Raw genomic sequence first — 26,653 nt, forward strand, 5'->3', positions numbered from 1 at the left:
TGTTACATCGCGTTGGTCTGCGCGAAGCTTTAAAAAATTCTGAGTCCCAAGTGCGCAGCAGCGCATGCATGAGCCGCCAGCCGCCGCGCTCGAGACCAACACCTCTTGCCCGTTAACCTACTTTGCCTCTATCGACCGTCGATAACATTCTTCTGCCGATCTGCTCAGAAGATCTCGGCAACCTAACGGCCAACAAGCTCTATTCCGCATTCTTTGCGTGCCCTGCGCGGCAACTCGAAATTCGCAAACCATCCTGTGGGGATGGCAAGCCACAGCCTTGTGTGGACGACTTCAGGCGCAGTGCTCGTTGGCGTTGTCTTGTCGCTGATCCTCTCGACCACCATGGGTCTTTTGGGCGGCAAGAAGTGGAAGCCGCAGGGGAAGGATGTCTTTATCACGGGCGGCTCGCAGGGTCTCGGCCTCGCGCTCGCCGAATTGCTCGCTGCCAAGGGCGCAAACGTCACAATCTGCAGCAGGACCGAGTCCAAGCTTCGCGAGGCGGTCGAGCAGGTCAAGGTGAGCTAGTCCGGTCCAGCTTGTCTGCTCCGTCCCGCCGTATACTGATTCCGTTCTCTCCACTGCTGGTCCCGCCCACCTTGTCGATATTGCTCGCTGCCTTTTTCTCGCTTCCCCCTCCGTGCCCTCATGCGTTCGCTGTGACACTCGCAGGCAGCAGCCAAGTCCTCGCAGCAAAGAATCGAGTACGTCGCTGCAGACGTGTCGACATTCGAGGGCGCCAAGGAGGCGATTGCGAGTCGCGATGTCGTGCCGGACACGGTCTTCTGCTGCGCCGGCGGCGCCAAGCCGGGCTTCTTTCTGGAACAGACCGAAAGCGACTTTGAGCAAGGCATGAAGACCGACTACTGGACCTGCCTTGCCACGGCTCATGTAAGTACCTTCCGCGCCTTGCAATTGAAGACCTCGTCCGTCTCACCTCGACTTCACCCGGACCGCTCGCTCACTTTGCCTTCTTCCTCTCTGCACAATTTGGAACGACAGGCGGCAGCGAATGCGATGGCTCGCAACAAGGTGGTAGATGGCAAGATCGTGCTTGTCAGCTCGCTCCTCGGCTTTACGGGGCTGATCGGCTACTCTCAGTATGCACCCATGAAGTACGCCATTCGCGGTAAGTATGATAAGCCGTCTCAGCCTCTAGTGGCCGCTGGCTGACTCGAATTCAACTCCTCTTCGGACACGCTTCGATTAGGACTCGCCGAAACGCTTCGATCCGAGTTGCTGCTGTACGGCATCTCGGTGCAGGCGTACTTCCCGGCCAGCATCCTCTCGCCTGGCTTTGAGCAGGAGAACAAGACCAAGCCCAAGGTGACGCTCGAGATCGAGGAGGGCGACTCACCGCTCACACCGGAACAATGTGCCAAAGGCCTCGTCAAAGGTGAGTGTTTCGCTTTCATCACACCGATGAGACCGTGCAGGTTTCCCATGGGAAGCTCAAGCTGCGGGGCCGAGCATCGTCGGAATGAGGCCGAGACTGACGTGGCTTGGACTTTGCATTGTGCGGACAGGCGTGGAGCGTGGTCACTTCTTCATCACCACGGACTTCAACTCGGAGCTCTTCCGCGTCGCTGCTCTCGGCAGCGCCCCGACCAACTCGGCCGTGCTCGACCGTGCGCTTGCGCTGATTTCGTGGATCGCCATCCCAATCTGGCGCTCCTTTGTGGCCGACAGGGCCGTCAAAAAGCACCGCAAAGAACACCTCGCCTCACTCACGGCCAAGGCGCAATCGTAAAGCAAATCGTGCCCACTCACTCGGCAGTGGCGTCAAAATGGGAGCCTCTAATCGCTCTTGCAGCACGGCTTATCGCTCAAAACAGAATCCACACACTAGACGACTCGAGATATCGTGAAAGCATGCTGCGCACAGGGTGGAATATATGTACAGGAGCCATGAAGGAGTGGTCCGCCGATTACTCGTCGGTCTTGACCTTTTTGCCGATGGTGGGTGGTGCGCCGTCATCGCGCGAGTTGTTCGAGTCGCCTTCGCGCTTGCGCTTGTCGCCGCCTGCACGGCCAAAGCCGCCGCGTCCGGTCTTGTTGAGACGGCCACCGCGACCGCCACGACCACCACGGCCACCACGGCTGTAGCTGCCGTTGCCACGCGGGCCACGCTGCGAATCCTGCTCGCGCCTGTCGAGCATGAACGACGCACGGAAGTTGGCACGCTCAATGTAGAACTTCTTGGACGTCTCCTCGTCGACGCGCGAGAACTCGACCACCTTGCCGCCGACGGTGATGTTCTTGGTCTTGATCTCGGCGAGCTTGTCGTCCGAGAGCGACTCCTTGAAGCCAACGGCACCCTCGACGGCGCCAGTGGGGAACTCGACAAACGACGTCGGGTGCACAGTGACGAGCGTGTCCTTGAGGTCCTTCCAGTTGCCGCCCTCGCCGGCGCCGGTGAACTTGAGCACCGAGTTGGCAGGGAACTCGACAGCCTCCGGGTCGACGGTGCCGTCCGGGCGCGTGGTGAGCTGCTTGCCGTTGTACTCGAACTCGAGCGGGTCCGATCGCTTGGGCTTGTCGTCCTTGCGGTCGCCGCCCTTGCCATCGCGCTTGTTCATCTCCTTGAAGGCGTTGAACTTCTTGTGTGCCGACGAGTCGCCGCCGCGGTTGATGCGGTTGTTGCTGGGGTCGATGCCCTTCTCCTCCATCTTCATCTTGACGTAGGCGTCCTTGCTCATCACCACGAGCTCCTTGTCCTCGAAGCTGATGCCCTTGCCACCGTCCTGCTCGGGCTCCTTCTGGGCAGCCTGCAGGAGGAACTGGTTGCGGTCCTCCATGTCGGCGAACTCGACGAAGACGGAACCCTTGAACGGCTTGGGCTTGGTGTTGGCCTCCATGTCGCGGCGCATCCTCACGCTGTTGACCTTGCCATACTTGTTGAAGAAGGTCTCGAGGTCCTTCTGCAGCGTCTCGGTCTCGTCGCCGAAGCCCTTGGCGTAGATGGATCGGTCAAAGGCGTCCTTGACAGGCACGAGCTCCTTCCTCCTGCGCACATTGGCGCCGTCCTCGCTGACTTCGAGCAGCTCCTCGGAGCCCTTGAGCACCTCTGCGATGCCGTCGTTGCCGAGGATCTCCTGGATGGCGCGCATGCGCTTGAACGAGGCGATGGTGGCGATGGGCACCCAGCCCGCGGGGTCCTTGCGGGTGAGGGTGAAGAGGAACTTGTCGTAGGGAAGGTTGGAGTCGTGGAAGTAGAACTCGACCTGGCGGAGCGCCTCGGCCTTGGCCTCGTCGACGGTCATGGTGGTGGCCGGGGCCTCGGCGGTGGAGGAAGAGGAGGCGGTGGCAGCCACCTCCTGCTTGATCTCGCCCTCGGACTTGACGGCCTGTTCAGCGGACATTGTTGCTAAGATGGGCTGCGATGAAATGGGATGCGTACGTCCCTTCTCTGCAAAGATGGTGTTGGCAAAGCAAGCCGCTGCGAGAGACACGAGGACCAAGGCACGGATCTCTGCAACCGCGCTCCACGAGAATCAAAATGTGAAGCCTTGCTGCTTGTCCACCTCGTGCATGCTGCGTCCCGGAGTGGCTGACAGCCTGAACAATTTCTCAAAAAATTCCACACTCGCCAGAAGACCGCGTCCCACGATTTTTTTCTTCTTCTTCTTCTCTGTCGGCGACCGAAGAGCCACTGGACCCTCTCTAAAATCGTGGCCGTGCAGCCAGCGCGAGATTTGGCAGAAATCGCACATCCTGCAGAGTGAACACTCAAATCGGTGATGGGCCGTCCGATTAAGGTTGAGCCGTACGAGTGGATTCCATTGCGGGCCGACGCGCACGAGCCCGAGCGTTGAAGCGCCGGCTGCATACTTTTAGGCGCCTCGACACCCCGTCCATGCAGGTCGAGGCGCCAAGTTGAAATTGTGATTCACGCTCGGCCGCCTGAAAGCGCCACTCTGCCAACCGGATCTGCCGAAGCATCACACTCACAGATCACGGACAGCAACCAGCTCTTCAGCCCTGCAACCTTGGTGTCGACGTCTCTTCAACCTCATCGAGGATAGAAGAGCTTGTTGCTGTTTTTTCGAGACGGGCTCAAATCCGTACCCTGCGTCTCGAGAGTCTTCGAGCTCTTTTCAGTCCAACTTCCGATCTCGCCCTAATCTGGCCTCGTCCTGGACCTGCTACGACCAGGAGCAGCTTCATCAGGCCTTGGACACCGTCCACGCTAGGACTCCCGAGCTTCCTCCTCGTATTCTTCAGAGACACCGCGCTCGACACAACCCGTTCGCAAGAAATTCGAAACCAAGCCACAAGATTGAGAGCGCCTCATAAGCCACGTCCACCGCTGCATCTGCCGCCGCTATGACCGGGCCTATGGACTTTTTGCGCTCGTGGACGGACAGCGGGCCGCTCGAGACGGCGAAGAAGGTGCTCGAGTCCGCGCTCTTTCGCAGTCCCGAGCCGCAACCTGTCTCGGCATGGAGGATGCTCATCGACCCACCCATGCCGTACTGGGTCACCCTCTTCTCGCAGGCATGCCGTCTCATCTCGCTTCTCATCCTGCTGCCCATCATCCTCATCGGCGTGATCGACTTTGCGGGCTACGCCGTCTTTCGAACTCTTGGTAAGTCGTCGTCGTACACCCGAGCCTTGCAGTTCCAGTAGCTGACGCTCAGTACTCTCACACACGGCAACTCGGACTGGCCGATGTTCAGGATTGCATCGACGAAGGGTGCGCATCCAACGACAGTCGAAGGCAGGCGTTGCGGTGCCCGTGGGCCGTTCGAGCTCTCGGCGCAAGCCGCGCGTGTATCAGAACGACCGCCACCGGCCGACGGACCGCAGCAACATCCCGAGCATTGTCAAGGCGCCGCTGCTTTCACCTGGCACGTATGATGCCGAGACGCTGCTGCGCCAGCGCGCACGCAGCCTGAGCATCGCATCAGCCGAAGAGGAGGCGGCGTGGGTCGCCAGTGGAGGCCAGCAAGCTCGGCTGAGCACGCTCTCCAAGGACCAGGAGCCGTCGCTGGCGTCACCCACTTCGCCCGACAGCGAGGGTGGCTCGCTCGGTGACGACGAACCGCGCGACTACTTTGGTAGGGCGCCTCGCGTTGGCGTCGACGGAGCGCTGGGTCTCGCGGACACGGATGTGGAGAGCGGCACCGAGAGCGGAAGCAACAGCCCCGTGCAGCGCTTCTCCCACCTCAAAGGGTCCAGTGGCAATTCGAGGCGCAGAGGGCTTTCGGGCGGACTCAACTTTACTCCAGTCTCCGAGCGCACCGGCTCTTCGACCAGATCTGGAGTGCTTGGCGAAGATGCCGACGACTCTGCGGCCGCCATGCAGCACACCGACTCCAACAGTGCCAGTGTGGTGAGTCTGGGATCGAGCGACTCGCCAGACTCGTCGAGCAACGGCGACCGAGTGCGCGCGCGCAAGGGCGACGATGCTGCCAGTGCCAACTTGAGCTCGTCGTGGATCGGCGTGGATCCACACGATGCCGCCGCGCCGCCGACCGTAGACGCCGCTACGGCGGCAGCAGCCGCTGGCCTGGAAGCGCCATCCCACGTCTGGTCCACCGAATCGTCTTGACTGTAGGCACTCTCATTCGAGCGTCACCGCTCATTGTCTTCTCTCACGGGCTCCTTCATACGGAATTTGCAACCCACTTTTGACCGTTTTTTCTTCATCAGACGCTGAAATGGCCTTCTCGCTGTGAGGGAAGACAGACGACGGACACAGACAAAGGGAATGCCAAGGTGAACGACGCTACCTCCTACCCCGCGAAGCGGGAAAGAGCGCGCATTATTATGGATTGAATTCGACTAGAGGGAGCGAAGCCATTTAGCACTCGCCGCAGTTGGCGATGGTGATGGTGCTCTTGGTCTTGCCAGAGCCGGAGCCCTCGGCCTCGACGGCCTTGACAATGTCCATGCCCTCGACGACCTCGCCGAAGACGACGTGCTTGCCGTCGAGCCACGAGGTGACGACGGTGGTGATGAAGAACTGCGAGCCGTTGGTGTTGGGGCCGGCGTTGGCCATCGAGAGAAGGCCGGGCTTCGAGTGGGTGAGCTTGAAGTTCTCGTCGGCGAACTTGGCGCCGTAGATCGACTTGCCACCGGTGCCGTTGCCGGCGGTGAAGTCACCACCCTGCAGCATGAACTGGGGGATGACGCGGTGGAAGGACGAGCCCTTGTAGCCGAAGCCGGGAGCGCCAGTGCAGAGCTCGCGGAAATTCTTGGCAGTCTTGGGCACGACGTCGTCGTACAGCTTGAAGACGACGCGGCCGAGGGGCTGCGAGTTCTTGGTGAGGTCAAAGAAGACGTTGGACATGATTCTGGCAGTCGACGTAAATTGACGAGCGTAGGTGGCGTGCATCGTGCAGAAAGAGAGAACAAAGAGCAATCGAAAGAACTGTGTGTGAGTGAGCAGGAATGGCGATTAGGACAGAACTTGGAGATAAACTGAAGATCGCCATGCACTTGACAACTTTCGCTGCCGTTGCGTGGGATCTTCGCGGCGAAGCAAGTCGGACGAGACCTTAATGTCGCTGACGTCCAGGTCCATCTCGAGCATCATGAAATGCCGTGGCCAGTGGCGGCAGTGTTTTGCGGGGACACTTACGCTATTTGTGTTGTTGGGGATGATTCCTGCGTATTGGGAGGGAAGAATGGTCCGGCGAAAGTGTTTATATACGACGGACCAAGCTGGTCCATGCGGCGAGTGGATTCGTGCGGGCGAAACTCCACAGAGCGAAGATTTGGCTGTTGTGGCAACGGACGGAATGCGGAAGAAGAAGTGCCACTTGGCCAAAGCACACGCGCCCAATGAGTGGCGGCCGCTCAGCGCCCACCAGACTGCTCTGCCACCAGCCACAGCTTCGACAGTCACCCGCAGAAATTCACACAGCGAAAATGCAGGGATTTGCAAACAGAACTGCACAGCGCAGTCATTCTTCCTGGCAGACTTCCAATGCCCCTGCCTGCCTGCCCGCCACCCCTCTATTTCCCTTCTGAACCCCCTGATTTTTCCTAGCGCTGGATGCGGGCTGGCAGATGAGCGCATGACGTTCATCCACCAGGAGCGGCGCCCTGCTCTTTAGCTCGAGGGCGCAACCTGGCGCTTCCAGCGCGGCCAGGACAGCCGGCGCAGGACCTGAGAGGATGTGCATGTCAATTTGAACGAACGAAGGCACCTGTGCTCGTGCTCGTGCCCGTGCATTCGAATGGTCATGCTGCTTCGAACACGTTGCCCGCGCCACTCACCCTTTCCCTGCTGCCTCTACTCGCAAGGCATCAAGTAGCTAGACACTTGGCCGAACACAGCTGGAATGACTGCAAGAGAGGAGGAGAAGGCCGACTCGCTGCCCATCATGTTGAAAGCGCGGCACAGACCACGGACATCTCGCATTCGGGAGAGCTCAAATGCCTCCGTTGGTCGGTCAGGAGGCTCGGACGTGGCTGTGCTGCCGTCAAAGTTGCCCGTGAGCTTGTATGACGGAGATCCGCCTTCAAACGACCCTCATACGCCGTGCTTTGCTCTGGAAGCAGCTGGGCAAAGGCAAGGTCTAAGTGCTGCTGCTGGCCCGGCAGCCCTCCCGTGTGCACACGCCACCCAAGAAAGTCATTCTCCTCCACATGCGCCTCTTCTTTGTCGATCACATGGTCGGGCCAAATCGGCTGCCGGAGCATCCCGATCAAAGATACTATCCGATCGGTCTGTATCAGATCGGTGATGTATCGGTCGGATCGCATCTTGGGCTGGACCCTGAGAACGGCCCCTGCGTCACTCGCGGCTACGTGAACTCGTCCGACCACACGGCCAAGTTCCATTTCTGGACCGCCCCTTTCCACGCTGCACGCCCCACAGCATCTTGTGTTGGCGACGGCGCAGCCGCTTGTAAGACTGCTGCGAGCGCAGCGACACCCAGCCCACCATTCACCCCCAACCATCTTGGTATCGGCTCATCCGCAGAGACCCTAGAGGAGAGTACACAGTGCGGGAGGTCGCACAAGATCCGCCGAGATGATCCCACCGTCGATCCAAGCGTCGCTCTCCATATGGCCCGCCAGGGACGACCTACATGCCAACGTGAGTTCCAGCTCTCGCCTCAAAACACACTTGCCTGGTGCGCATGCCGCCTCTATACCCACCGCTGGACCCTCGACGATCTCAAGGACTACGCTCAGTCAACGCTTCCGGCGGGCGATCCAACAATGCGACCTTGCCGCTGCTCAGCGGGTCGCTGCTCGAGCCTTTGAGCTACAGCTCCTCCCACGCCCATTCGATGACGCTTCCTCGGGGCTGGCGGATCGCTGCAGTCCACGACCATCGCGAGCGGCGCTGCGCGCAGCAGAGGCGCAGCGTCCATCCTCGTCGCATCCGTTTGATGTGCGCAATGTCGAACCCTCGGCCGAGCGCAATGGAATCGCCAGACACCATCATCATCGCAAATATACTCTCGCCATTCACGAAGAATCTCGCGCCGATGCGAACAGCGAGTCCGACCCCAGCATCGTCATCGCAATCAAGAACAACGCCGACGTCGAGCTCATCCGCTGGCTCATCGAGATGGGCCACGAGCAAAAGGCGCCAAGCGTCGATGCGGACGGCAACACTGTGCTTCATCTCTCCACATTGTACGATCGACCAGACATCATCTACGCCTACTCGACGTACAACACCAGCCATCTGGCCTCCATCCTCGCCGATCTCATCGACGCCGAGACTCCGCACGAGCGACGCACGGCGCTGCACCTGGCGTGCATTCGCGGGTACGACGATGTGGCTCGCCAGCTGCTCGACCTCGGGGCCGATGTCGACCTGCAAGATCGTGCTGGCAATACAGCGCTCCATTTTGCATCGGCTTGGGGCCACCTATCGCTGGTGCAGCTGCTGATCGAACGGGGATGCTCGCTGGCGGTCCAGAACGCCGAAGGCTCAACGGCTTCGGACTACGCCTTCTCACATGTCGTCAAGACGGCCCTCGAATCGTTAGGTCGAGCGCGTCATGAGAGCCGTAAAAAGACGCGCAGAATTGTGGCCGCCAACACCGCGCCGTCTTCGCTCCGATCGGGCGTGACCAGCAGCGCATCTGTGCAGGCAGAAGAAACGGGAGCGATAGAGAGGCAAGCGCGCGCACGTCCATTCCCGTCGTTCCTTAGCCGAAATGGTTCCAACGGCGGAGGTGCCAAGAGCGCCAGTACTACGCCCATCAGAACGCTGTTTGCCGAAAACTCGGGCGATCAAACGGCCGATCTGTACGACGACTGGGATCCCGAGAAGACGTTTGCTCAGCCCGGCCAAGACTTGCAGCCTGGCGGTCGGGGCGTGCTGTCGTCGCCGCCGGTTCACAGGGCAGCGAGTCCAGCGACGTTTTCGACGCCGGGCCGACCTTCGGTGGACCTGTACAGCGAAGTGCTCAATCACTCTCCGCAAGCCTCACTGCACTCGATCACGTCCAAGCCGTCGTGGAGCAGTGGGATGCAGCAAGCATCGATGCTGCCTCAGTCACGCCAGGTGGCGCAGTCGCCTCCAGCCATGGCACCGACCAAGCTGCTGCGCTCGCCGGACGAGGTCACGATGCAATCGCACCCGAGCAGGGGTCTATCTCCGCATCTTACTTCGGACGCCGAGCTGTATCGCCAGCCTTCGCCGAACTTGGGTCCGATGCGTCGTACGCCTAGTCCGAACCATCTTGCCGCCGGCAGTGCGGGCGCTTCGGCGGACAAGCTCAAGATGCAGGACGCCGCTGCCATGTCGCTGTTTCGCAGTGCCACGCCACAGCCCGCTCAAGTGCCGGGCAGGATCGACACTCCGCCTCTCGGACAGATTGGCCGGAGTGAGAGTCCCTTGATGCTTGCACGCAGACCGAGCAAGGCCAATGCAGGTGCGCGTTTGGTGCCGTCGTCGGGCGAAAGCAGCAGTACACGCGCGGAAAAGGCTGCCCAAGGTCCGCCTCTGCTTGCGCCTATAGCCACGTTGCCGTCAGTGGCGCACAGTAGAAGAGAGGAGCATGCGGGTAGCAAAGACGCTGGAGAGGCGTCCGAAGATGAAGCCTCGCGGCTCGGTCGAGCTGCGGCGCAGGCCAAGCTAGACGAGTACTCGAGCTGGCGCCGCGACTCGAGCCCCACGACCCCACGGCCAGAAGATCGCGAAACCTTTGCATAGCATCTGTGCCCACTTAGACACGTTTCTTGTACGGAATTCATTAGCCGTTCTGTACAGCAGAGGAGGAGGTGCATGAAAGAGAGTGACCCGAAGGGTCCGCATTACTCGTTGGCGGGGTGGTCGAGAGGCTATCCGCGGCAAAACACGCGCTGCGCGGGTGCGGGTAACTGACCGGGCCTCGAGACGCGTGGGATCTGCTCGCGCTCGAGTGCGAATCTTGCCGGGCCAAAACGCGGGCCTTTTTGACAGGCTCGCACTGGTTGGCAGCTCGCTTGCAGCAGAGATAGGGCGGCGAAGCCACCTGACCTGCGCACGCCGGGCCTTTTCCAGGGCCTCTCGGGCCTTTCCTGGGCCTTTCCTGGGCCATTCTCTGGGCCTTTTCCAGCCCTCCGCCACGTTGCTGCTCCCACCAGCCTAGACTCGCTCCGCTTGGCATCCATCCCCCGGCCAATCAGACTGATGACTTTGCATCGAGCTCTTAAGGCGGGATCCAATGATCACGCTAGTAGCTTCGAAAACATAAGCAGATGCCGTTTTGAGCCCAACGGCGCTACGAGCAATGCTGAGAAGATTCGCATATACGTGCGTGCGGGTGCAGATAAGCAGCCCTGGTAGACGGGAATCTCGCCGCCCGGGTGTTGAGTGCCACTCTCGTGCATGCCGAGCGAGTGTATGAGATTGACAGCACTTGTGTCCTGTGGCGCCGGCCCGTGATACTGCGTGTGCCCCCTGGAGAGGCTTGCCTCGAACTTGTGCCTGCTCCTCGCTCTCCCGTGAGCTTCCCTTATATACCGACACTTGTGATTCCAAGACCTGTAGACGATCCCGTCATCCCCATCCCTGCCGTCTCCACGTTTGTTGACCATCTGTGCACTTTTGATCCTTGCCATTTCAATCCTACGCACAACCATCATGATCCCCGCCATGCGAAGCCGTACCCTGCGGCAGGCCGCTTCCGCCGCCGGCCCCCGCACCAACCTCGCCCAGCTTGGGGGTGCGGGCCGCCGAACGTTTGCGCAGGTCTCTGACGCTGCCGCTGTCCCCGGCAAGACGGGTTCGGCTGCCGACGTCGAGCCGTACCTGCTCGAGGAGCTGCCTGCCGTGCAGGCTGGCGACAAGGACGCCATCTCCAAGCTCCCTCCCTTCGTCATTTCGCGCGAGCGCGGCTTCCTCCCGCGCGAGGACCCCATGGCCAAGATGCCTGAGGCGTTCGCCGGCCTCTCGTCCCTGCTCGACCGCATGACCATCCACCAGCCCGCCGACGCCAACGGCCACCGCGCCACCGGTCTGCTTGGCACGGGCGACTTTGGCGCTGCAGTGCTTGACGAGCTCAAGCCCGACGGCAAGGAGGCCAAGGCCGTCGAGGCCGCCATCGAGTCGGGCAACTCTCACCTCCTCGCTGCGCTCTTCCGCGACTACTGCTTTGCCACCTCGGCGTACCTGCTCGAGCCCGTCGACCGTGCGTACCGTGAGACGGGCTTCTACACCCAGGGCCGCAACGTGCTGCCCGCCCAGCTCGCCGTGCCGCTCAAGAAGCTCGCCGATAAGCTCGGCCACTTCCCCTACATGGAGTACGCATCGTCGTATGCGCTCGTCAACTATCTCTGCAAGGATCCCAACTACAAGGGCACCGCGGGCAAGTACTCGTTCGACAACATGGAGCTCATCCGCTCCTTCGAAGACGCCTCGGGCTCCGAGCGTGGCTTCATCCTCGTCCACGTCGAGATGGTCAGCTACACGGGTAAGCTCGTCTCGGCCACCGAGGATGCGCTGCGCGCGTGTGCGGCCAAGGACGCAGCTGCGTTCGAGGACGCGTTCGAGAGGCTGCTCGTGACGTACAGGCAGATCAACGAGTCGATGGAGACGATGTGGGCACGATCGCTTCCTGCCGACTACCTCAAGTACCGTAGCTTCATCTTTGGCACGGGCCCCAAGAAGATGAATGCCATGTTCCCCGAGGGTGTCGTGTACGAGGGCGTGTCCGAGGAGCCCCAATTCTACCGTGGCGAGTCGGGCGCCAACGACTCGATCGTCCCCACGGGCGACAACCTGCTCGAAATCACCGCGCACATGCCCAACAATGACCTGACCAAGACGCTGCGCGACTTCCGCAGCTACCGTCCCAAGAACCAGCGCGAGTTCCTGCAGCACCTCGAGGCGCGTGCCACGCTGGCTGGCGTTCGTGGCTTTGCCATGAGCAGCAGCCCGCGTGCCAAGGCGCTGTACGTGCTGCTCGTGGACCAGATCCGCGAGTTCCGCAACCGCCACTGGATGTTCACCAAGTCGTACATCATTCAGCGCACGACGTACGACATTGCGACCGGCGGCAGCCCCATCCTGCAGTACCTGCCAAACAACCTCGCCACCGTGCTCAAGGTGCTCGAGGAGAGCTTCGAGGAGCTCACCGCAGCCGATCGACAGGCTCTGGGCAACGAGGCGGCCAAGAAGCAGGGACAGAGGATCTCCAACGTCGAGCTGCTCGAGAACGTCACTGCGGCCGGCAAGCGTGCCGGTGCGCAGAGGAGGATGCTCGAGCGCGAGGTCGCCGAGCTGCTCGCCGAGAAGGAGAAGCGCATCCAGAGTCTGGGCGGCGACCAGGAGAGGGGCAGAGGCATGCTTGGCGAGCCCAAGAGCATGAAGCGCGGCGCCGTTGGTTGCGACGGTGTCGGCTGATCCAGCCACACCCCCAACAAGACGCTTGTGAGGACTCGAGTCAGTCCCGCATGCGCAGCTCCAAGTGCTCTTGCAGCACTTTCTTCCCGGTCCCCTTTCTCCCCCAAAACTTCCCTCCCCTGCTTTCGATCCATCTCTCCCACTCGTGCACCCCCGTCTGCCACTCGACGCTCAACGCTGTCTCGCCCTGATGCGTTTCTCCCCTCTCTACGCTGTTCAACCAGCATTGCGCGTGTGTCCGCCTGCGAATCCTAATCCCATGCCTTTCGCCTCCCACAATCCAGCCTGCACCCGCATCTGACTCTGTTGAGGATCTGTGATTTCCTTTGGCAATACAGTGGCGTTGAGGCCGTGCAATTACATCGTGACTACGGGGACGGTGACAAGAAGAAAGTGAAACGGAGAACATGTGCGGGAACGAGGAAAGCGGTCTATGTTGAATAAGCGATGGTATCGATGCGAAGCGGTCCGGGGAAACGAGGTCTATAGAATGAGAAAAGTCGGCCGTGGTGAGACCGAAGGTGTTGCGAAATTGAGCAGACGGGAAAAGGTCTTTGTTGTCCTTGTGATGTTCTAAAGTTGGAGATCGGAGGTCGATTTCGGGTCAAAGGTCAATGGTGGCGAGGGCTGTAACCTTGTCCAGCACCTCCTGCCACTCCTGTCTGGCATCCGAGAGATACGTAACAGCGCCTCCAGCGCCGATCGAGACATCGTCTCCGTTAGCAATCAACGTGCGGATGACGACAGAGTAGTCCGCGGCGCCATCGACGCCCAGCCATCCGAGCGCACCCGAATAGATCCCCCTGCGAGCGCGCAGATCATCATCGCGCTCCGCATCGGCGAGGTTCAATTCAAGTCGCTCGAGCAGCTGGACACTGCGACGCTTGGGTGCCCCCGTCATGCTTCCAGGCGGGAAACACCTCCTCACCGCCTCGGTGGTTCCGACGGACGCCTTGAGCTTCCCCGTCACCGTCGTCACCAGCTGGTGCACAGTCTCGTACGACTCGACCTGCATCAGCTTTGGCACCGCGACGCTGTCTGAGTGGCAAAACGAAAAGAGGTCGGCTCGGATGAGGTCGACAATCATCAGGTTCTCGGCACGCTCCTTGACATCTGCCGAGAGCTTGGCGCGGCGCGCCTCGTCCTGTGCCTCGCGCCACTTGCGCTTGATCAGTTCCTGATGCGCGTCACCGTGACCCGCGCGCATGTCGTGCTCGCCCGGCGCGTAGCCCGCACGAGCAAGCGTCCCCTTGATCGGCTTCATCTCCACCAGCCCATCCGCAGTGACGCGCATGAAGCGTTCTGGGCTCGTGCTGAGAATCGCCCGCCCGCGTTGCCGTACCCCAGGCTGCCTGCAGAACGAAGGCAGTCGGAGGAACGCAGAGTACGGCGCGGGGTTGCGCGCGCGTAGCTTGCAGTACAGGTCAAAGTGGTCCGTATCGGCGGTCTCGGGAAGCGACGAGAGCGGCGCCAGTCGTCCTTGGAACTGGTTCGTCATGCACAGCTCGTAGCTCTCGCCCGCAGCGATCAGCTCGCGCGCCGACTCGATCTGGTCCATGTAGTCTTCCGCCAGCATGCGTGGTCGCAGTGGCGGCATCGCCTCGCGGAACGCCGAGCCATCTGATGCTGCTTTCGGCAACGCTGAGCCTTGACTTGCCTGCAAGGCGCTATTCAGCACCTCTTCGAGCCATGATTCGGCCTTGCCGCTCTCCAGACCCCACTTGGCCCAGGATCGGCCGTCTGCTTGCAGGGACTCGAGGGCGCCAGACACCTCTCCGAACGGTCCTGTTCGAGGCGAGGTCGGCTGTGCGCCTTCAACCAAAGCGAACGCAATCCACTGGCGCAGGTGATGGTCGAACGCAAGCACGCGGGGGCAGTAGAGGAACTCGGCATCAAAGTCGTCCGCCCTGCTACCGACCGGTACCCGCGTGTCAAGCTGCAGACTCTCGTTCTTCATCTCGTAGCCCCAGTAGCCAGAGAAGCCAGTCTGGAAGATCGTGCCCTGCTGATCGTCATCAAGCAAGCCTTTCGACGCGGACATGTCAATCGAGGACCGCAGGTCGCGCTGCAACGCATCCATGAAGGACCAGAGTGTCGCTGGTTGGGCTGTCTTTCCTAGTTGGGCGTTGTGATGACTCTGCTCGTCTCCCGAGACGATCACAGCATCGCTGCCGTCCTTGTATGAAAGCGCGAAAGAAGGGAGAGCCATGAAGGAGTAGCGGCTGTGTGGGTCCTTGTGCCGAGCGCTATCTAGCCACACTGCTCCAGCGGGGCTCTGGTGGCGGAACAGCCGATCAAAGATGCCGACCATGTCAGGCATGCAGTCATCAGAGAGAGAGGCAGATCGACGTGCCAGGAGCTTCATGGGAGCGGGCTTCGCGTTTGCTGTCGAGGCAGAGGCAATCATCAAGGTCGAAGTGTCGCTGGCAAGGCAGCGCTCGCCTGCGAGCGAGATGTGCCTGGGAAGCGCAAGGCGAGTGTCGGTCCAGGAGCTGATCCTTGCTCGCGCTTCTCGCGCTGCACCATCTCCGTCTCTCGCCGAGACTTGCTCCCAGAATTTTCGGACACCGTCCAAGAAATTGGTCATGATGGTGTGGCCCCATGTGGATTCGATGCTCTCGGGGTGAAATTGTACACCGTGGAACGGCAGCGTCTTGTGCTGGAGCGCCATGATCGCCGGCGAAGACGTCGAGTCGTTCGCGATGGCGCAGTCCACGTCTTGGATGTCACTGACGCTCGTTGCCTCGGACAAGGCGAGCTCGCCAATGTCCGAGAGCCGCTCCGAGCCGCCGCGGGAAGAGATTGGTACAGTCGACGGAGATCGACTCAGGTTGGCAACATCGCGATGCTTGAATGGCGCGAGGGGCTCTGCTGTGGATCGCATGATCGGAGGCGCGACGCGCTTCCTTGTGTTGCCCGGTCTCGGAGGAGGTGCGGTTGAGACCTTGTCGTAGCTCCAGGCGGTGACCTCTAGACAGTCCGGCAGAGTATCTGCATCGACGACCAAGCTGTTGTAGCGCACCACGAGGCAATCCTGTGGCACACCTTCCAGGATAGATGGCGCCCTTTCCTGCGATTGCGACGAGTCGTCTGGACGTTTCGAGATCTTGAGCCTGCTCTGTAGACCATGTCGGACACTGATGGCGCGGGTCACTTGTCCGCCGAAAGCTGTAGCCAGACCCTGATGACCTAGACAGACACCGAGGACGGGAATATCCAAGCGAACGTCCTTAAGAAGGGTCTCTGCAGCTCCGAAGTCAGCAGCCTTATCTGGGCTGCCGGGACCTGGCGAGAGGATGATGGCATCGATGTGAGGCCGGACATGCTCGAGGAAGGCATTAGGTGCGAGGAGTGGGTGCGTGTGAGGCAGGACGACCACACGCTGGGCAATCCTACGAGTGAGTTCCTCTCGATGCTGCTGTGAAGTTTGCCCATCCGCCGCCGCAGGATGCAACAACGACAGCAGATTAAGGGTATAGGAGTCGAAGTGATCCACGATGAGGATACGGGGAAGCTCGAGAGACGTCATGATGGCGCGTTGGTTCGTGTGGTCTCCTACGTCCGGAACAAGATGGACGAGCGCGTGACGATCAGGCCAAAGTGCGGGATGGCATTACGCTTCGACGTGTTGGGAGCTGTCGACCCTCCGATGGCCAAGCAGCCCGAGTCAACCCCGATACCAAGGGAAGGACGGATCGAAGTTGGTGCCTTCTATTCCAGCGGAGCGTGTCGCAGGGTGTGTGTAGAGAATGTAGGGGTAAGAAGCAGAGGAAGGATTGGTTGGTGAGGGCGAGGAACCACACGTCACTATCAGGGCGAGCGCGTGCTCCGAGTTTCAAGCCGAGTTTCATGCTCGTGAGGCCGGGATATGGCGGAGAGCCGCTACGAGCGACAAATTTCCTAAGCCCCCAGGCGCGCGTTTCGTGCGAATGGAAGAAAGGCAGCAGAACCCTCGGGCTGCATGGCCAAAAAAGAGCGAGCAAAAAGCCGCCTTGGGCTGCGGAGTGTTTTTTTGGTGGCCGACTTCCGAGCGCGCATGGTCGTGTGGCAGAAGTGACACCAGCATCTTCTCGAACCGCTTGCATCGGCATTTCACCAACTCGACAAAGGGCAGCCCTGACTTCTGGCTGCGCCAAACATCACCAGAGGGCTAGAGCTGGACATAGACCTAGGATCGATCAGCACAGAACGGCAGATCTGTGGCTGGTCTGCGACTGCTCCGACGTTCATCGCAGATTCCCCACGCGCAGTTTGCTGGGCTGTCCTTCAGCTCGGCCGTCGGATCGTCCGAAGTCACTGCAATGCGCCTCGAACTTCAGTCAAGACCCTTTACAAAAAGCTCCTGATCCGCGCTCAGCCCAAGCTCGGACGGCAGACTGCTCGCTCGTTGCGCCACATTCACCAGACGAGCAGCTGATCATCTGACTCCTTGTCCGATGCTGCGCTCGCGCATCGGCCGTCTGTACAGGGGCGCAGGCACATCACTTCGACCTGCACCAGATGTGGCTCGCTCCTCAGCTGCTTCGGTCACTTCGACTCTCGACCCATTTCCACAACATCACACGCTCGGCAACGTCCCTGCTCGGAGAAAACGATCGAACGCAGCGCACTCGCCCTCGACTTTCCTAGCCCGCAATGCCTCCAGCATCTCGGCAGCTGCGTTTCGCTCGGAATCATTCTTCAACGCCTCTCAGCCAGAGGAGCCGTTCAGCACCTCTCACCCTTCAACAGAGGACGTCGTCACTCCGCAGCTTGCCTCGGAACGCTATTTTCCGCCACTGGCTGATGTCACGTTTGCCGCCCACGATGAAAATCAGCAGGCGCTCTGCGACGCCTTAAAGAACCTCGATGCCGACTACTCTTGGACGCTCTACCTCCATCTTGGACCGGCTAGACATGCTCTGCATCCCTCCATCATCGATCGACTCATCACGCTACAGTGTCGCAAGCCTGTCAGATCCTTACCAGGCAGTCGAGCCGATGCACAGCTTGCGCTTCGACAGGTCTGCGACCGAGTCTTGCAACTCTGCAAAGACAAGACGCGCTGTAAGGTCGGGACTTCCGCCTACCCGTCGGCTTCTGCCGATAAAGAGGGACTTTCGACACTGTCACCGGAAGCGGCATTGAGACTGCTGTACCTCCTTGTCGTCGAAGAGGAGCAGGTCGCTGCTTCTAGGTCCGCCTCACCTCCTCAGAGGCGTGCAAATTTGTCGCGCATCTTGCAGACTCTTTGGAACAAACTTGCCTCATCCTCAGGTTTTGCCGAAGAGCACGTCGACATTGCACTGCGAGGTCGCCTGGCAGCCTCCTTGTCGCGGCTCGGCTCTCCCGACGCTGCTTATCGCCAGCTGGAAATGGTCGTGAATCTCGCAGAGGCCAGGGGCTGCCAACAGGAAGTCGACCCTCGTCCCTTCGATCAGCTTCTGTCGGCGCTCGCAAGGCAACGCTCGAACAGCAGACGCCTGCCCAAGTATCTACCCTCGCCGATTGATCGCCCGATATCCGCTCCCGACGAAAGCGATCCGATTCTTCGTGCTTTGCGGCTCGCTGTTGTCTTCGAGGTGCCCGTCTCCAAAGCCAACATCCACAAGTGCCTACAAGCCCTCGACTCCCCGACCCTCTGGTGGTTGCTGCCGTTCGAGCTCGACTCGGACAAGAGGCGCCAGTCAAGCGCCATCGAGATCCCAGATGACAGATACGCGCTCAAGCCAAAATGGCATCCGTGGCAGACCTCGGCCCATGGCAGCGATGTGCCGCAGGACATACTCGACACTTTTGCAGAGCGTGTGTCGCTCGTCCTTGCCCAACGTGGCATCTTGCAACCGGCGCTGCACGTATTGGATGGTTTGCAATTGGATGTAGCTGCAGACGACAAAGCCGACAAGAGTCATGGCACGTCGTCCAATGTTCCAGACCATGATCTATTCACGGTCGTCCTGGAGCGGCTCTCCGATCGCATGGCGGCTAACAACATCGCAGCCGGGCGCAAGTCGCTCGACATTCACACGACTCTCCTGCTCGACCTCCGACTGGCCGTCAAGGTCTACAGTATCGCATACAATTCCGGCGTGGACCTCGACCCACGCATCAACGAGGCCGTCATCAAGTCCTTCGCCGCCTGCTTGCCCTCGTCCATTGTCGATCTCGGTGCGGATAGAGCACGCCTCACCAAGATCAAGGCCAACATTGCAGAGCGCAACGAGTCTCGCGGAAGTCAAAAGATGCTGCACTCGTATCTTCGCCGCTTCACCACGATGATCCTGGACAAAGACCCGGACTTGAGCAAAGGAGCGCTCAGCTATCAAGCACAGGCGACCCTCTTGGGCCTGCATCTGCGGCTTCGAGATCACTCGTTTTCGAAGAAGCTGTACCAGCTCATCCGGCTCCGTGAGCCTGGTCGCGAGCTCTGGTCGAAAGATCCCGAGTCGGGCTCGCTGCTACACGTGGCGCTGCATCCCACGTGCCGACCAGACAGCGGTCTCTTCTACTGGCTCTTTGGAGAGAGCCTCTATGCCGCGCCAAAACCACTCTTCGCTGTCCAGCTCTCACTGGACTGGCTGGCGAGCGGCAACACCCTCTCTGCTGGGCTCATGATACCCTTCGTGCAGACTCTCCTCCGTAAGGGCCTCACGGCCGAATTCCAGCGCGTGCTCCACGAGTTGCAGCGAAGGGGCACCCCACTCCCTCCTCGCCTTGCTCAAAGTCTTGTAGCTTCGTTGGCAGAATCTGGGTATCCAGACCTTGCTATGGAGGTGGCGAACAGCGTATCACAAGCTGCCGCCTCGGCAGCACCGTATCGCTCGAGTCACGTGGTGGCTGTCGGAAACTCCACTGAGCCCGAGCCATCGGTCTTGGTCCCCGCATTGCATCTGATGAGCATCGCTCTCGATCGGTCGAGCAAGATGCTGGATTCGACTCGATTGCCCCTTGTCAGCAAGGTGCTCGGTCTGTTCGACGAGTTTAGGCTTGGTCTCACCCAGTACCTCCTTCACACTCACAGACAAGGCGACGACGTGGATCAGCCACAAGACCGTCTGCCTGCGTCAGATATCCGGACGGCATACAACGCGGCAATGAGGGTGCGGCTCGCGGCGTTACAGGGCACAGGATCGGAAGTTTGGACGGACGCAGATCAAGAGGAATACGCGTTCCTGCAAGATCGCGCCTCGATCCACGGCCACGTGGAATCGCTCTTCMCAGAGATGGCAGCACAGGACGTGGAGCCCGACGTGCACTCGTGGACGCTGCGGATCACGGCGAGTCTGTACGACTGTCTCAACGCTGCCAACGACCACAAACGCCTTGTCCGATTGAAGCGCACCATCGAGCTGTTCGAAGCGGCTTTGCAGCAAATGCCTCGGCAAGATGGCGGACGATCATCGTTGGACAGGTCAGAAGACATGGAATCCAAGGCCGTCACTGTGGACTCGACAGTCGTAGCTGCCGTGATGCACGCGTGCCGTCGCTGCAGCGACCTTGACGCTGGCATGCACGTCTACGAGACTTACGTGCGCCTCGGCGGCCTGGACCAACACGTTCAGGAGGCGCAGCTGATGCTCTTGGCTGCCCTCGGCAGGCATGGCGAATGGCAGCGCGAGCTGGAGCGACTCAAGCACGCAGCCGATCTGCCGTTCACGCCATCCCAGCGAATCGTCAAGCAGCTGCAAGCGCTCGCAGCTCCCAAGTGAAGCCGATGCATCTCGTCAAGGATCCCTCTGCTGGCAATGTACACTCGAGCGTTGGGCGGGAACCTTCATGTGGATTGAAAGCTTTGAACTTTTCTCGGTCCACCACGTGCTGCCGCGGCCTATGCGCCTGAGCCTTTGAGCGTGGGAGTGAATGAAGTGCACGGCTGCGCATGAAGCATGCGGATGCACATGGGAGAGGGTCGATCAATTTGGATAGCTGAGCTTAAAGGCTTGGCACGAGTCGTGCAGGTGGGGTGTTCAAGCCGCCGGTGGGGAAGGCTGCTTGAGCTCGTGGCTGAACCTCGTTGGTCTGATGCCGAACTTTCCACGTCGTGGCTGGTGGGGAAGCTTGCCGCGTGGGGACGGAAGCGTCGTCGAGTGCTCACGCGGCGCGAATCCCAGCCGAGAACGCACCGAATCACGTCCTGCTCGGCTGAGCTTGCTTGCGCATGTGCCCAATTGTGCCACGAGGCACCGCCAGGGCACGACTCACGACTCATGAAACGCTGGAACGCGATTCTCTGCTGTCGGCATTCAACGGTGATTTTCACTCCGATGCGCGGCGGCTCAGCCTGTGACGAAACGAAATGCTTTGCAGGACGTTGGGTCGGACTGGACCCGGCTCAAGAGTGGATGGAAGTGACGGGAATAAGGAGGGCTAGTGTGGGCATCACGGGCAATGGGTGTGATGTCGGGTGGTCTTGGAGACTTTGCAATGGCTGAGGAACGAACACCGATCGGTGTATTGTTCTCGACATGTGCAGCTGTCTGCATGCTGGCACAGGAGGCAGCGGTACTTTGATGCAGGACCAAATCGCCACGCGTCACACAACGCACATTAAAGTGCGGGACCCACGGCTCGCATAAACCCACCATACGCAGGCAGGTCGAGAGGCACCTCACCCAAAACGTCCCCTTGCCTCTGGCCGACAGTTTGGGATCGCTGGATCAAGGCGCTATCGTATTCCGGGACCCGCGGTTCCCGAACGCATCGCTTTACAACGAGCTGTTCGACTGCCGCGTGGCCATTTCACTTTGCTCCAGCACAGCGGTTGGAGCGGACTGTCACAGTTGAGTGTACCGTAAACTCCCAGTTTCTAAGGGACCCACTGTATTCTCACGCAGCGTTATGTTCTTGCATGACGAGAGGCATGCAGCGAGCTGGACAAGGCATTGCCGACTGCACGGCAATGCTTCGGCCGTGCCCGGGCCCTGGTACATTCTTGAGCACCTGCAGGTGGCCCTTTTCATGCATGTCGGAGCCTCATCATGTGCTCATAAGCGCTTTCCTTTGTTCGGACTTGAGCCAAGCCTCTCGAACCGCCGGCGCATCGCTGCCAGCGCATAGGTAGCGCTCAACGGCCCTGTGCATGAACTCGAGACCTGGATCCACAGGCGTGAGGCTCGAAACCACGCGAGATCTGCTTTCGGTCATGAGACGGCAACCTGCAATCTCGGGTACCTAATCTCGCTTAACCCAGAGAAGCTCTGACCACACGCACATATGCTCCGAGCAAGACCGGTGATGAGACGTGCGCAGAGATGCTTCGGACGTCTCATAAGCCGCATGCAGGCCAACAATGGCTCCGAGGCACAAGTGGGCTGCGACCGCTTCTTTCGCCGAAAGTGGTCCAGGAAGATTCGTCATTCTCCAACGTCCCGTTGGCAGTTGGTTGCCACGAGCTCTCGTGGTATAAAGAACAAGCACCGACCTGGACTAGAAGAATCTCGATGCAACCATCGACTCATCTTCGTCCTCTCCCTTCCTCCGCCATGTTTTCTTTTACACCAAGCGAGACTTCAGCTGGCGACGCAAGTCTGGGCGCCGGCTCGTCCATCCCTGTCATGGCTCCCGAGAGCTTCCTGCGCTCCAACGTCGAGCCGTCCAATCCAATCACGGCCAGGACTGAGCCGCGCTATTGCGGTCTTCCCATCTCACCGGATATCTTTCCACCCAAGAACGATCCCGAATGGGGGTCATCAACATGGCTCTCGGCACCAACCCAAGGACCAGCGACCTTCATGCTCAACATGGACATGGTCCAGGCCAAAGCGGAGGCACTGGAGCAGCAGGCTCGTCGAGACATCGAGGACACGCAGCAGCTGGCGGATCGACACTCGAAGGAGATGCTCGAGACGCGCAGCTTCCGCGTGACGCAGGCGTGCGAACACTGCCGCTACCGAAAGGCAAAGGTAAGTACACTCGGCTTCTTCCTCTGGCGTCGAGAGCGATGAACTGACCGAGGCTTTGTTGAAAAGTGTTCTGGACAGCAGCCGTGTCTGCGCTGTGCTCGGCAGGGCAAGTTATGCACCTTCTCAAAGCAACTCCATCGCGAACGTGCTCCGCCCCTGCATGCGCACTTCGATGTGCTGTCGCAGGGATCCCGTCCGCCGCCGCCGTCCAACATGTTCATCAAGCCCGCCAAGGTCGGCCCCATGAGGGACAAGTTCCGCCTCGCCCGTACGCTGTACGACTCTACGCCTTACGGTGTCAGGAGCGAACCAGGATACGGTCCAGCTTGGGCTTCGGCGCCGCGGGAGATTATGAGCGCGCCACCAAGCTCTTCGGGAGCGCCATCGTACCTGGAAGAAATGACGCCTGGCTCGTACAGTCTGCCTCAATCACCCATCTCGCTGCAACAGCGTGCACCGGTCCCGCAGCCGATGTATCCATTTGGTGCTGGAATGCTGCCGCCCCTGTCCTCCGACCTCGTCACGAGGGACGAACCGCAGCTGGGCGCCTTCTACCCCGTTGCCGAGCTGGACACGACATCTCAAGGTCGCCCTTGGAGCAGCGCCTCCAACATGCACCCCGACGACAATGCAGCTGTGGCTTACAGCACTGCTTCCACACCAAGCGCTCCACCCAACAGGTCGGTGCGCGCCGAATCGTCGCTCCTTGTGCGCCCACCGCTCTTCTCTCCGGGCATGATGTGGACTGAAGTACAGTCTGCATCTAAAAGCCAGCTTCAGTCGGCTCCTATCGATATGACCTCGGAAGGAACGTACATCAGTCCTTCCTCGAGGAGCGGTACTAGCTGGGATAGCCAGGTTACGCACACAAGCTTCTGAAGCTCCATCTCCCCCTTCGACACCTTTTGTACGCGGCCACGTTGTTTCGCGTCCTTCTCCTGTTTCTGCATCGAGATTGTTCTTCACTGTACCGCCTCCTGCATTGTCTTTGTGTGAAGCTGTGTGACTGGCTGGGTGTGCTGAGAGAGCGCAGATTGCAAGTGGCGGCGTGTGTGACGGTGAACATGTGTAGTCCGCAGTACAATAACGTCGCATCATAGTCTAATATAAACGCATCTGATAGCTCCTCGCACAAGAAGGGTCTTTAGCTCAGCAGTAGAGCGGCAGACTTCGGTTTAATCTGATGGTCCTTTCAGGCATTCTGCAGGTCGCGGGTTCAATCCCCGTAGGACTCTTTTTTTCGGACATTTTTGGAAATCTTAGCTGCATCTCCTCCCTGTTCCGTCTTTGGACGCCGTGCACCACAGGACTGGACCACATCGTTGCATGATGGAAGCAATATATTAATCTCTGGCAATGACACTAAAGACAGCAGTTGGTCAGCAGCAGCCCTGCGCGTTTAGACACGAGCGCTGCACTGCCTCTTGAGCCAGGCGAGGGCGCGCTGGTCGTTCTGAAGGAGGGGGCCGACCTTTGCCTGGACCTCGTCGTGGTAGCTGTTGAGCCAATTCTTGTCGTCCTGGTTGAGCAGCGTTGGGTCGACGAGCGAGACCTGAATGGGGCACATGGTGAGGTGCTCAAAGGTGAGGTATCCCTTGGAGCCAAAATTGTTGGGAGTCTTTGCGGGGCGAACGATGACGAGGTTTTCGATACGGATGCCCCACTTGCCATCCTCGTAGTAGCCAGGCTCGTTGGACACGACCATGTTCTCCTTGAGGCTGGTCTCGTTGAATACGGCGCGGGTGCCGATACCCTGGGGACCCTCGTGGACGTTGAGGAAGTGGCCGACGCCGTGGCCTGTGCCGTGGCGGTAGTCGAGACCGTCCTCCCAGAGCGCGCGTCGGGCAAGCACGTCGAGAAGGTAGCCAGTAGTGCCCTTGGGGAAGACGGCACGGTCGATGGCAATGTGGCCCTGCAGCACGCGCGTAAAGGCACGGATGTGCTCGGCCTTGGGCTCGCCAAAGTGCCAGGTGCGCGTGACGTCGGTAGTGCCATCGGTGAACTGCGCACCCGAGTCGCAGAGGTAGATCTCATTGACATCGATCGCAGGACAGCTGCTCGGGTCCGGACTGTAGTGGATGATGGCTCCGTTGGGACCGGTGGAGGAGATGGTGGTGAAGCTTTCGCCCCGGAAGTGGTCGAGCGACTGACGGTACTCGCTGAGCTTATCGGCACCCTCGGACTCGGTCACCTTGTTGCCCGCCACCAGCTGCTCCTCGAGCCACGCAAAGAACTGACACAGCGCCGCACCGTCGCGAATGTGGCTCTGGCGGAATCCGTCGAGCTCGACGTCGTTCTTGATCGACTTTTGGTCGCCCACGATCGAGCGCACGATCTCGACCTTGGCCGCACCGCCGAGCGCCTCCTGTACGGCGAGCGACGCGCTCTTGCCAATGAGGATCTTGTTGCCCTCACCCAGCTCGGCACCGACGGAGTGCAGGTCGTTGTAGAACTCGGCGTAGGGGCGCAGCGTAACTTCGCTGCTGAGGCTCGCCTTGACCTCGTCGGTGAGCTGGCTGTCGTTGACGTAGAGCAGCACCTTGTCGAGCAGGACGAGGGCAAAGGAGAAGAACACCGGATTGTAGGGCACATCGGTACCGCGCAAGTTGAAGAGCCATGCGGTCTCGTCGAGCATGTTGGCGACAAAGCCATGCGCCGACTTCTTCTTGATCTCGTCGCGCAGCTCGCGGATCTTGTCCGAGGAAGATCGGCCGGCGACCTTCTCGTCGAGCACAAAGATAGGCTGACCGGGACGCGTGGGGCGGTCGGACCAGACGTTGTCGACGAGGTTTTCGCGGATGGACACGAGGCTGGAGCCCTTCTTGGAGAGCTCGGCGGTGATGTCCTTTGCGTCGTCGGCCGAGATGAGCGAGGCGTCCATGCCGATCTTGGAGTTGGCGGGGAGGTCCTTGGAGAGGTACTCCTGCCAGGTGGGCACGTTGGGCTCGCCCTGCTTCATGAGCGTCCACACGGAAGGCTCGAGCTGCTGGCCTGCCTGGAGGAAGTACCTGCCGTCGGTAAAGAGGAGCGCCTTGGAGGTGGTGACGACAGCCGAGCCGGCGGAGCCGGTGAAGCCAGTGATGTAGCCACGACGGAGATCGGACTCGGCGGGGTATTCGGAGGCGTGCTCGTCGCCCGAGGGGATGACGTAGGCGTCGACGCCGTGCTTTGCCATGAGCTCACGCAGAGCGCGGACACGCTGGGTGGTGTCGACTCTGCCGGTAGCGATGGCGCCCATGGTTGCGGACGAGGTGGAGGAGGTGGAAGCGGGACGGGTGAGGTGCTGGAGGCCGAACGCGTGTTGTTGCGGTCCAGAGAAGCGAAGGCCCGACTGATTGGGTGCGGACTGTAGCAGGGATCCGCGCGAGGGCACGAGCGACGAGAAGGGCAGCGGCGACAGGGTGCGAAGAGCCTGGAGGCCGGACGTGTGGAGGCAGGATGCTCGGCGGTGATGAGCAGCGATCCTTGTGGCCAGCGGGGGCAGAGACGACTTGCAGGTAGCGGCGAGCGTCGGTGTTGATGCGATGAGCATGTATGGTGGGCGTGCTGAAGGAAGAGCGACGCTCGTTGGCTTTGATTGGAGGTGTGAAGGATGAGGAGGCAGCGTTGCTCTGTTGGGCCTCGATCGTGTGCGCTGCGAGTTGCCGGCACGAGCGCCGCACGGCCGTCTTCCGTGTCATTCTTTCTCTTTGCCGCTCAGCAGCCCGGCGCATTCACCGGCACAGGCACAGCAGCGCACGGTCAATTTCGCACACCCATCTGCCGCCAGCCAATGATGAAAGGCTCCACCCGCTGCCCGCTGCGGTCTCGAAAAAATATCGCCTTTTTTCGGGGTCATTTTTTCGGACTGCCCGAAGGACCACCTGACTTTTCTTGGCCCTGGTTCGGAAGCTTGACTCCCGAAAGTGCTCGTGCAGATCTGCACCGCCGGGTCACGCAACAAACTCAAACGACTCCAACGTTGCATCGT

General features: G+C 60.3%; 10 protein-coding genes and 1 non-coding gene across 11 annotated transcripts; 7 read left to right on the top strand and 4 right to left on the bottom strand.

The window, feature by feature from the left end:
• Positions 1 to 342: 342 nt before the first annotated feature.
• On the top strand, positions 343 to 1,747 carry PAN0_011c4250 (oxidoreductase; the record flags this gene model as incomplete). Its single annotated transcript, XM_014800220.1, has 4 exons — positions 343 to 516; positions 670 to 1,126; positions 1,208 to 1,393; positions 1,524 to 1,747. 4 exons carry the CDS (start codon positions 343 to 345, stop codon positions 1,745 to 1,747), a joined length of 1,041 nt encoding a protein of 346 aa, XP_014655706.1.
• Positions 1,748 to 1,925: 178 nt separating this feature from the next.
• On the bottom strand, positions 1,926 to 3,359 carry PAN0_011d4251 (la ribonucleoprotein; the record flags this gene model as incomplete). Its single annotated transcript, XM_014800221.1, has 1 exon — positions 1,926 to 3,359. The coding sequence occupies one exon, from the start codon at positions 3,357 to 3,359 to the stop codon at positions 1,926 to 1,928; it is 1,434 nt and encodes a 477-aa protein (XP_014655707.1).
• A 964-nt stretch (positions 3,360 to 4,323) lies between these two features.
• Positions 4,324 to 5,551, top strand: PAN0_011c4252 (uncharacterized protein; the record flags this gene model as incomplete). Its single annotated transcript, XM_014800222.1, has 2 exons — positions 4,324 to 4,585; positions 4,677 to 5,551. The coding sequence occupies 2 exons, from the start codon at positions 4,324 to 4,326 to the stop codon at positions 5,549 to 5,551; spliced, it is 1,137 nt and encodes a 378-aa protein (XP_014655708.1).
• A 252-nt stretch (positions 5,552 to 5,803) lies between these two features.
• Positions 5,804 to 6,337, bottom strand: PAN0_011d4253 (cyclophilin; the record flags this gene model as incomplete). Its single annotated transcript, XM_014800223.1, has 1 exon — positions 5,804 to 6,337. The coding sequence occupies one exon, from the start codon at positions 6,335 to 6,337 to the stop codon at positions 5,804 to 5,806; it is 534 nt and encodes a 177-aa protein (XP_014655709.1).
• Positions 6,338 to 7,596: 1,259 nt separating this feature from the next.
• On the top strand, positions 7,597 to 10,129 carry PAN0_011c4254 (ankyrin; the record flags this gene model as incomplete). The annotated part of the gene is made up of 2 exons (XM_014800224.1): positions 7,597 to 8,087; positions 8,137 to 10,129. 2 exons carry the CDS (start codon positions 7,597 to 7,599, stop codon positions 10,127 to 10,129), a joined length of 2,484 nt encoding a protein of 827 aa, XP_014655710.1.
• Positions 10,130 to 11,041: 912 nt separating this feature from the next.
• On the top strand, positions 11,042 to 12,802 carry PAN0_011c4255 (indoleamine 2,3-dioxygenase family protein; the record flags this gene model as incomplete). The annotated part of the gene is made up of 1 exon (XM_014800225.1): positions 11,042 to 12,802. One exon carries the CDS (start codon positions 11,042 to 11,044, stop codon positions 12,800 to 12,802), a length of 1,761 nt encoding a protein of 586 aa, XP_014655711.1.
• A 604-nt stretch (positions 12,803 to 13,406) lies between these two features.
• Positions 13,407 to 16,331, bottom strand: PAN0_011d4256 (para-aminobenzoate synthase; the record flags this gene model as incomplete). The annotated part of the gene is made up of 1 exon (XM_014800226.1): positions 13,407 to 16,331. One exon carries the CDS (start codon positions 16,329 to 16,331, stop codon positions 13,407 to 13,409), a length of 2,925 nt encoding a protein of 974 aa, XP_014655712.1.
• A 907-nt stretch (positions 16,332 to 17,238) lies between these two features.
• Positions 17,239 to 20,490, top strand: PAN0_011c4257 (uncharacterized protein; the record flags this gene model as incomplete). Its single annotated transcript, XM_014800227.1, has 1 exon — positions 17,239 to 20,490. The coding sequence occupies one exon, from the start codon at positions 17,239 to 17,241 to the stop codon at positions 20,488 to 20,490; it is 3,252 nt and encodes a 1,083-aa protein (XP_014655713.1).
• Positions 20,491 to 22,263: 1,773 nt separating this feature from the next.
• On the top strand, positions 22,264 to 23,562 carry PAN0_011c4258 (uncharacterized protein; the record flags this gene model as incomplete). The annotated part of the gene is made up of 2 exons (XM_014800228.1): positions 22,264 to 22,683; positions 22,789 to 23,562. The coding sequence occupies 2 exons, from the start codon at positions 22,264 to 22,266 to the stop codon at positions 23,560 to 23,562; spliced, it is 1,194 nt and encodes a 397-aa protein (XP_014655714.1).
• A 259-nt stretch (positions 23,563 to 23,821) lies between these two features.
• Positions 23,822 to 23,918, top strand: PAN0_t011c0001. Its single transcript has 2 exons — positions 23,822 to 23,857; positions 23,883 to 23,918. It is a non-coding gene; the product is annotated as a tRNA-Arg (tRNA).
• A 164-nt stretch (positions 23,919 to 24,082) lies between these two features.
• On the bottom strand, positions 24,083 to 26,215 carry PAN0_011d4259 (creatinase/aminopeptidase; the record flags this gene model as incomplete). The annotated part of the gene is made up of 1 exon (XM_014800229.1): positions 24,083 to 26,215. The coding sequence occupies one exon, from the start codon at positions 26,213 to 26,215 to the stop codon at positions 24,083 to 24,085; it is 2,133 nt and encodes a 710-aa protein (XP_014655715.1).
• Between the last annotated feature and the right edge of the window lie 438 nt (positions 26,216 to 26,653).

The sequence above is a fragment of the Moesziomyces antarcticus genome (genome assembly GCF_000747765.1).
Source record: "Moesziomyces antarcticus DNA, scaffold: scaffold_v10011, strain JCM 10317, whole genome shotgun sequence".
Lineage (NCBI taxonomy): Eukaryota > Fungi > Basidiomycota > Ustilaginomycetes > Ustilaginales > Ustilaginaceae > Moesziomyces > Moesziomyces antarcticus.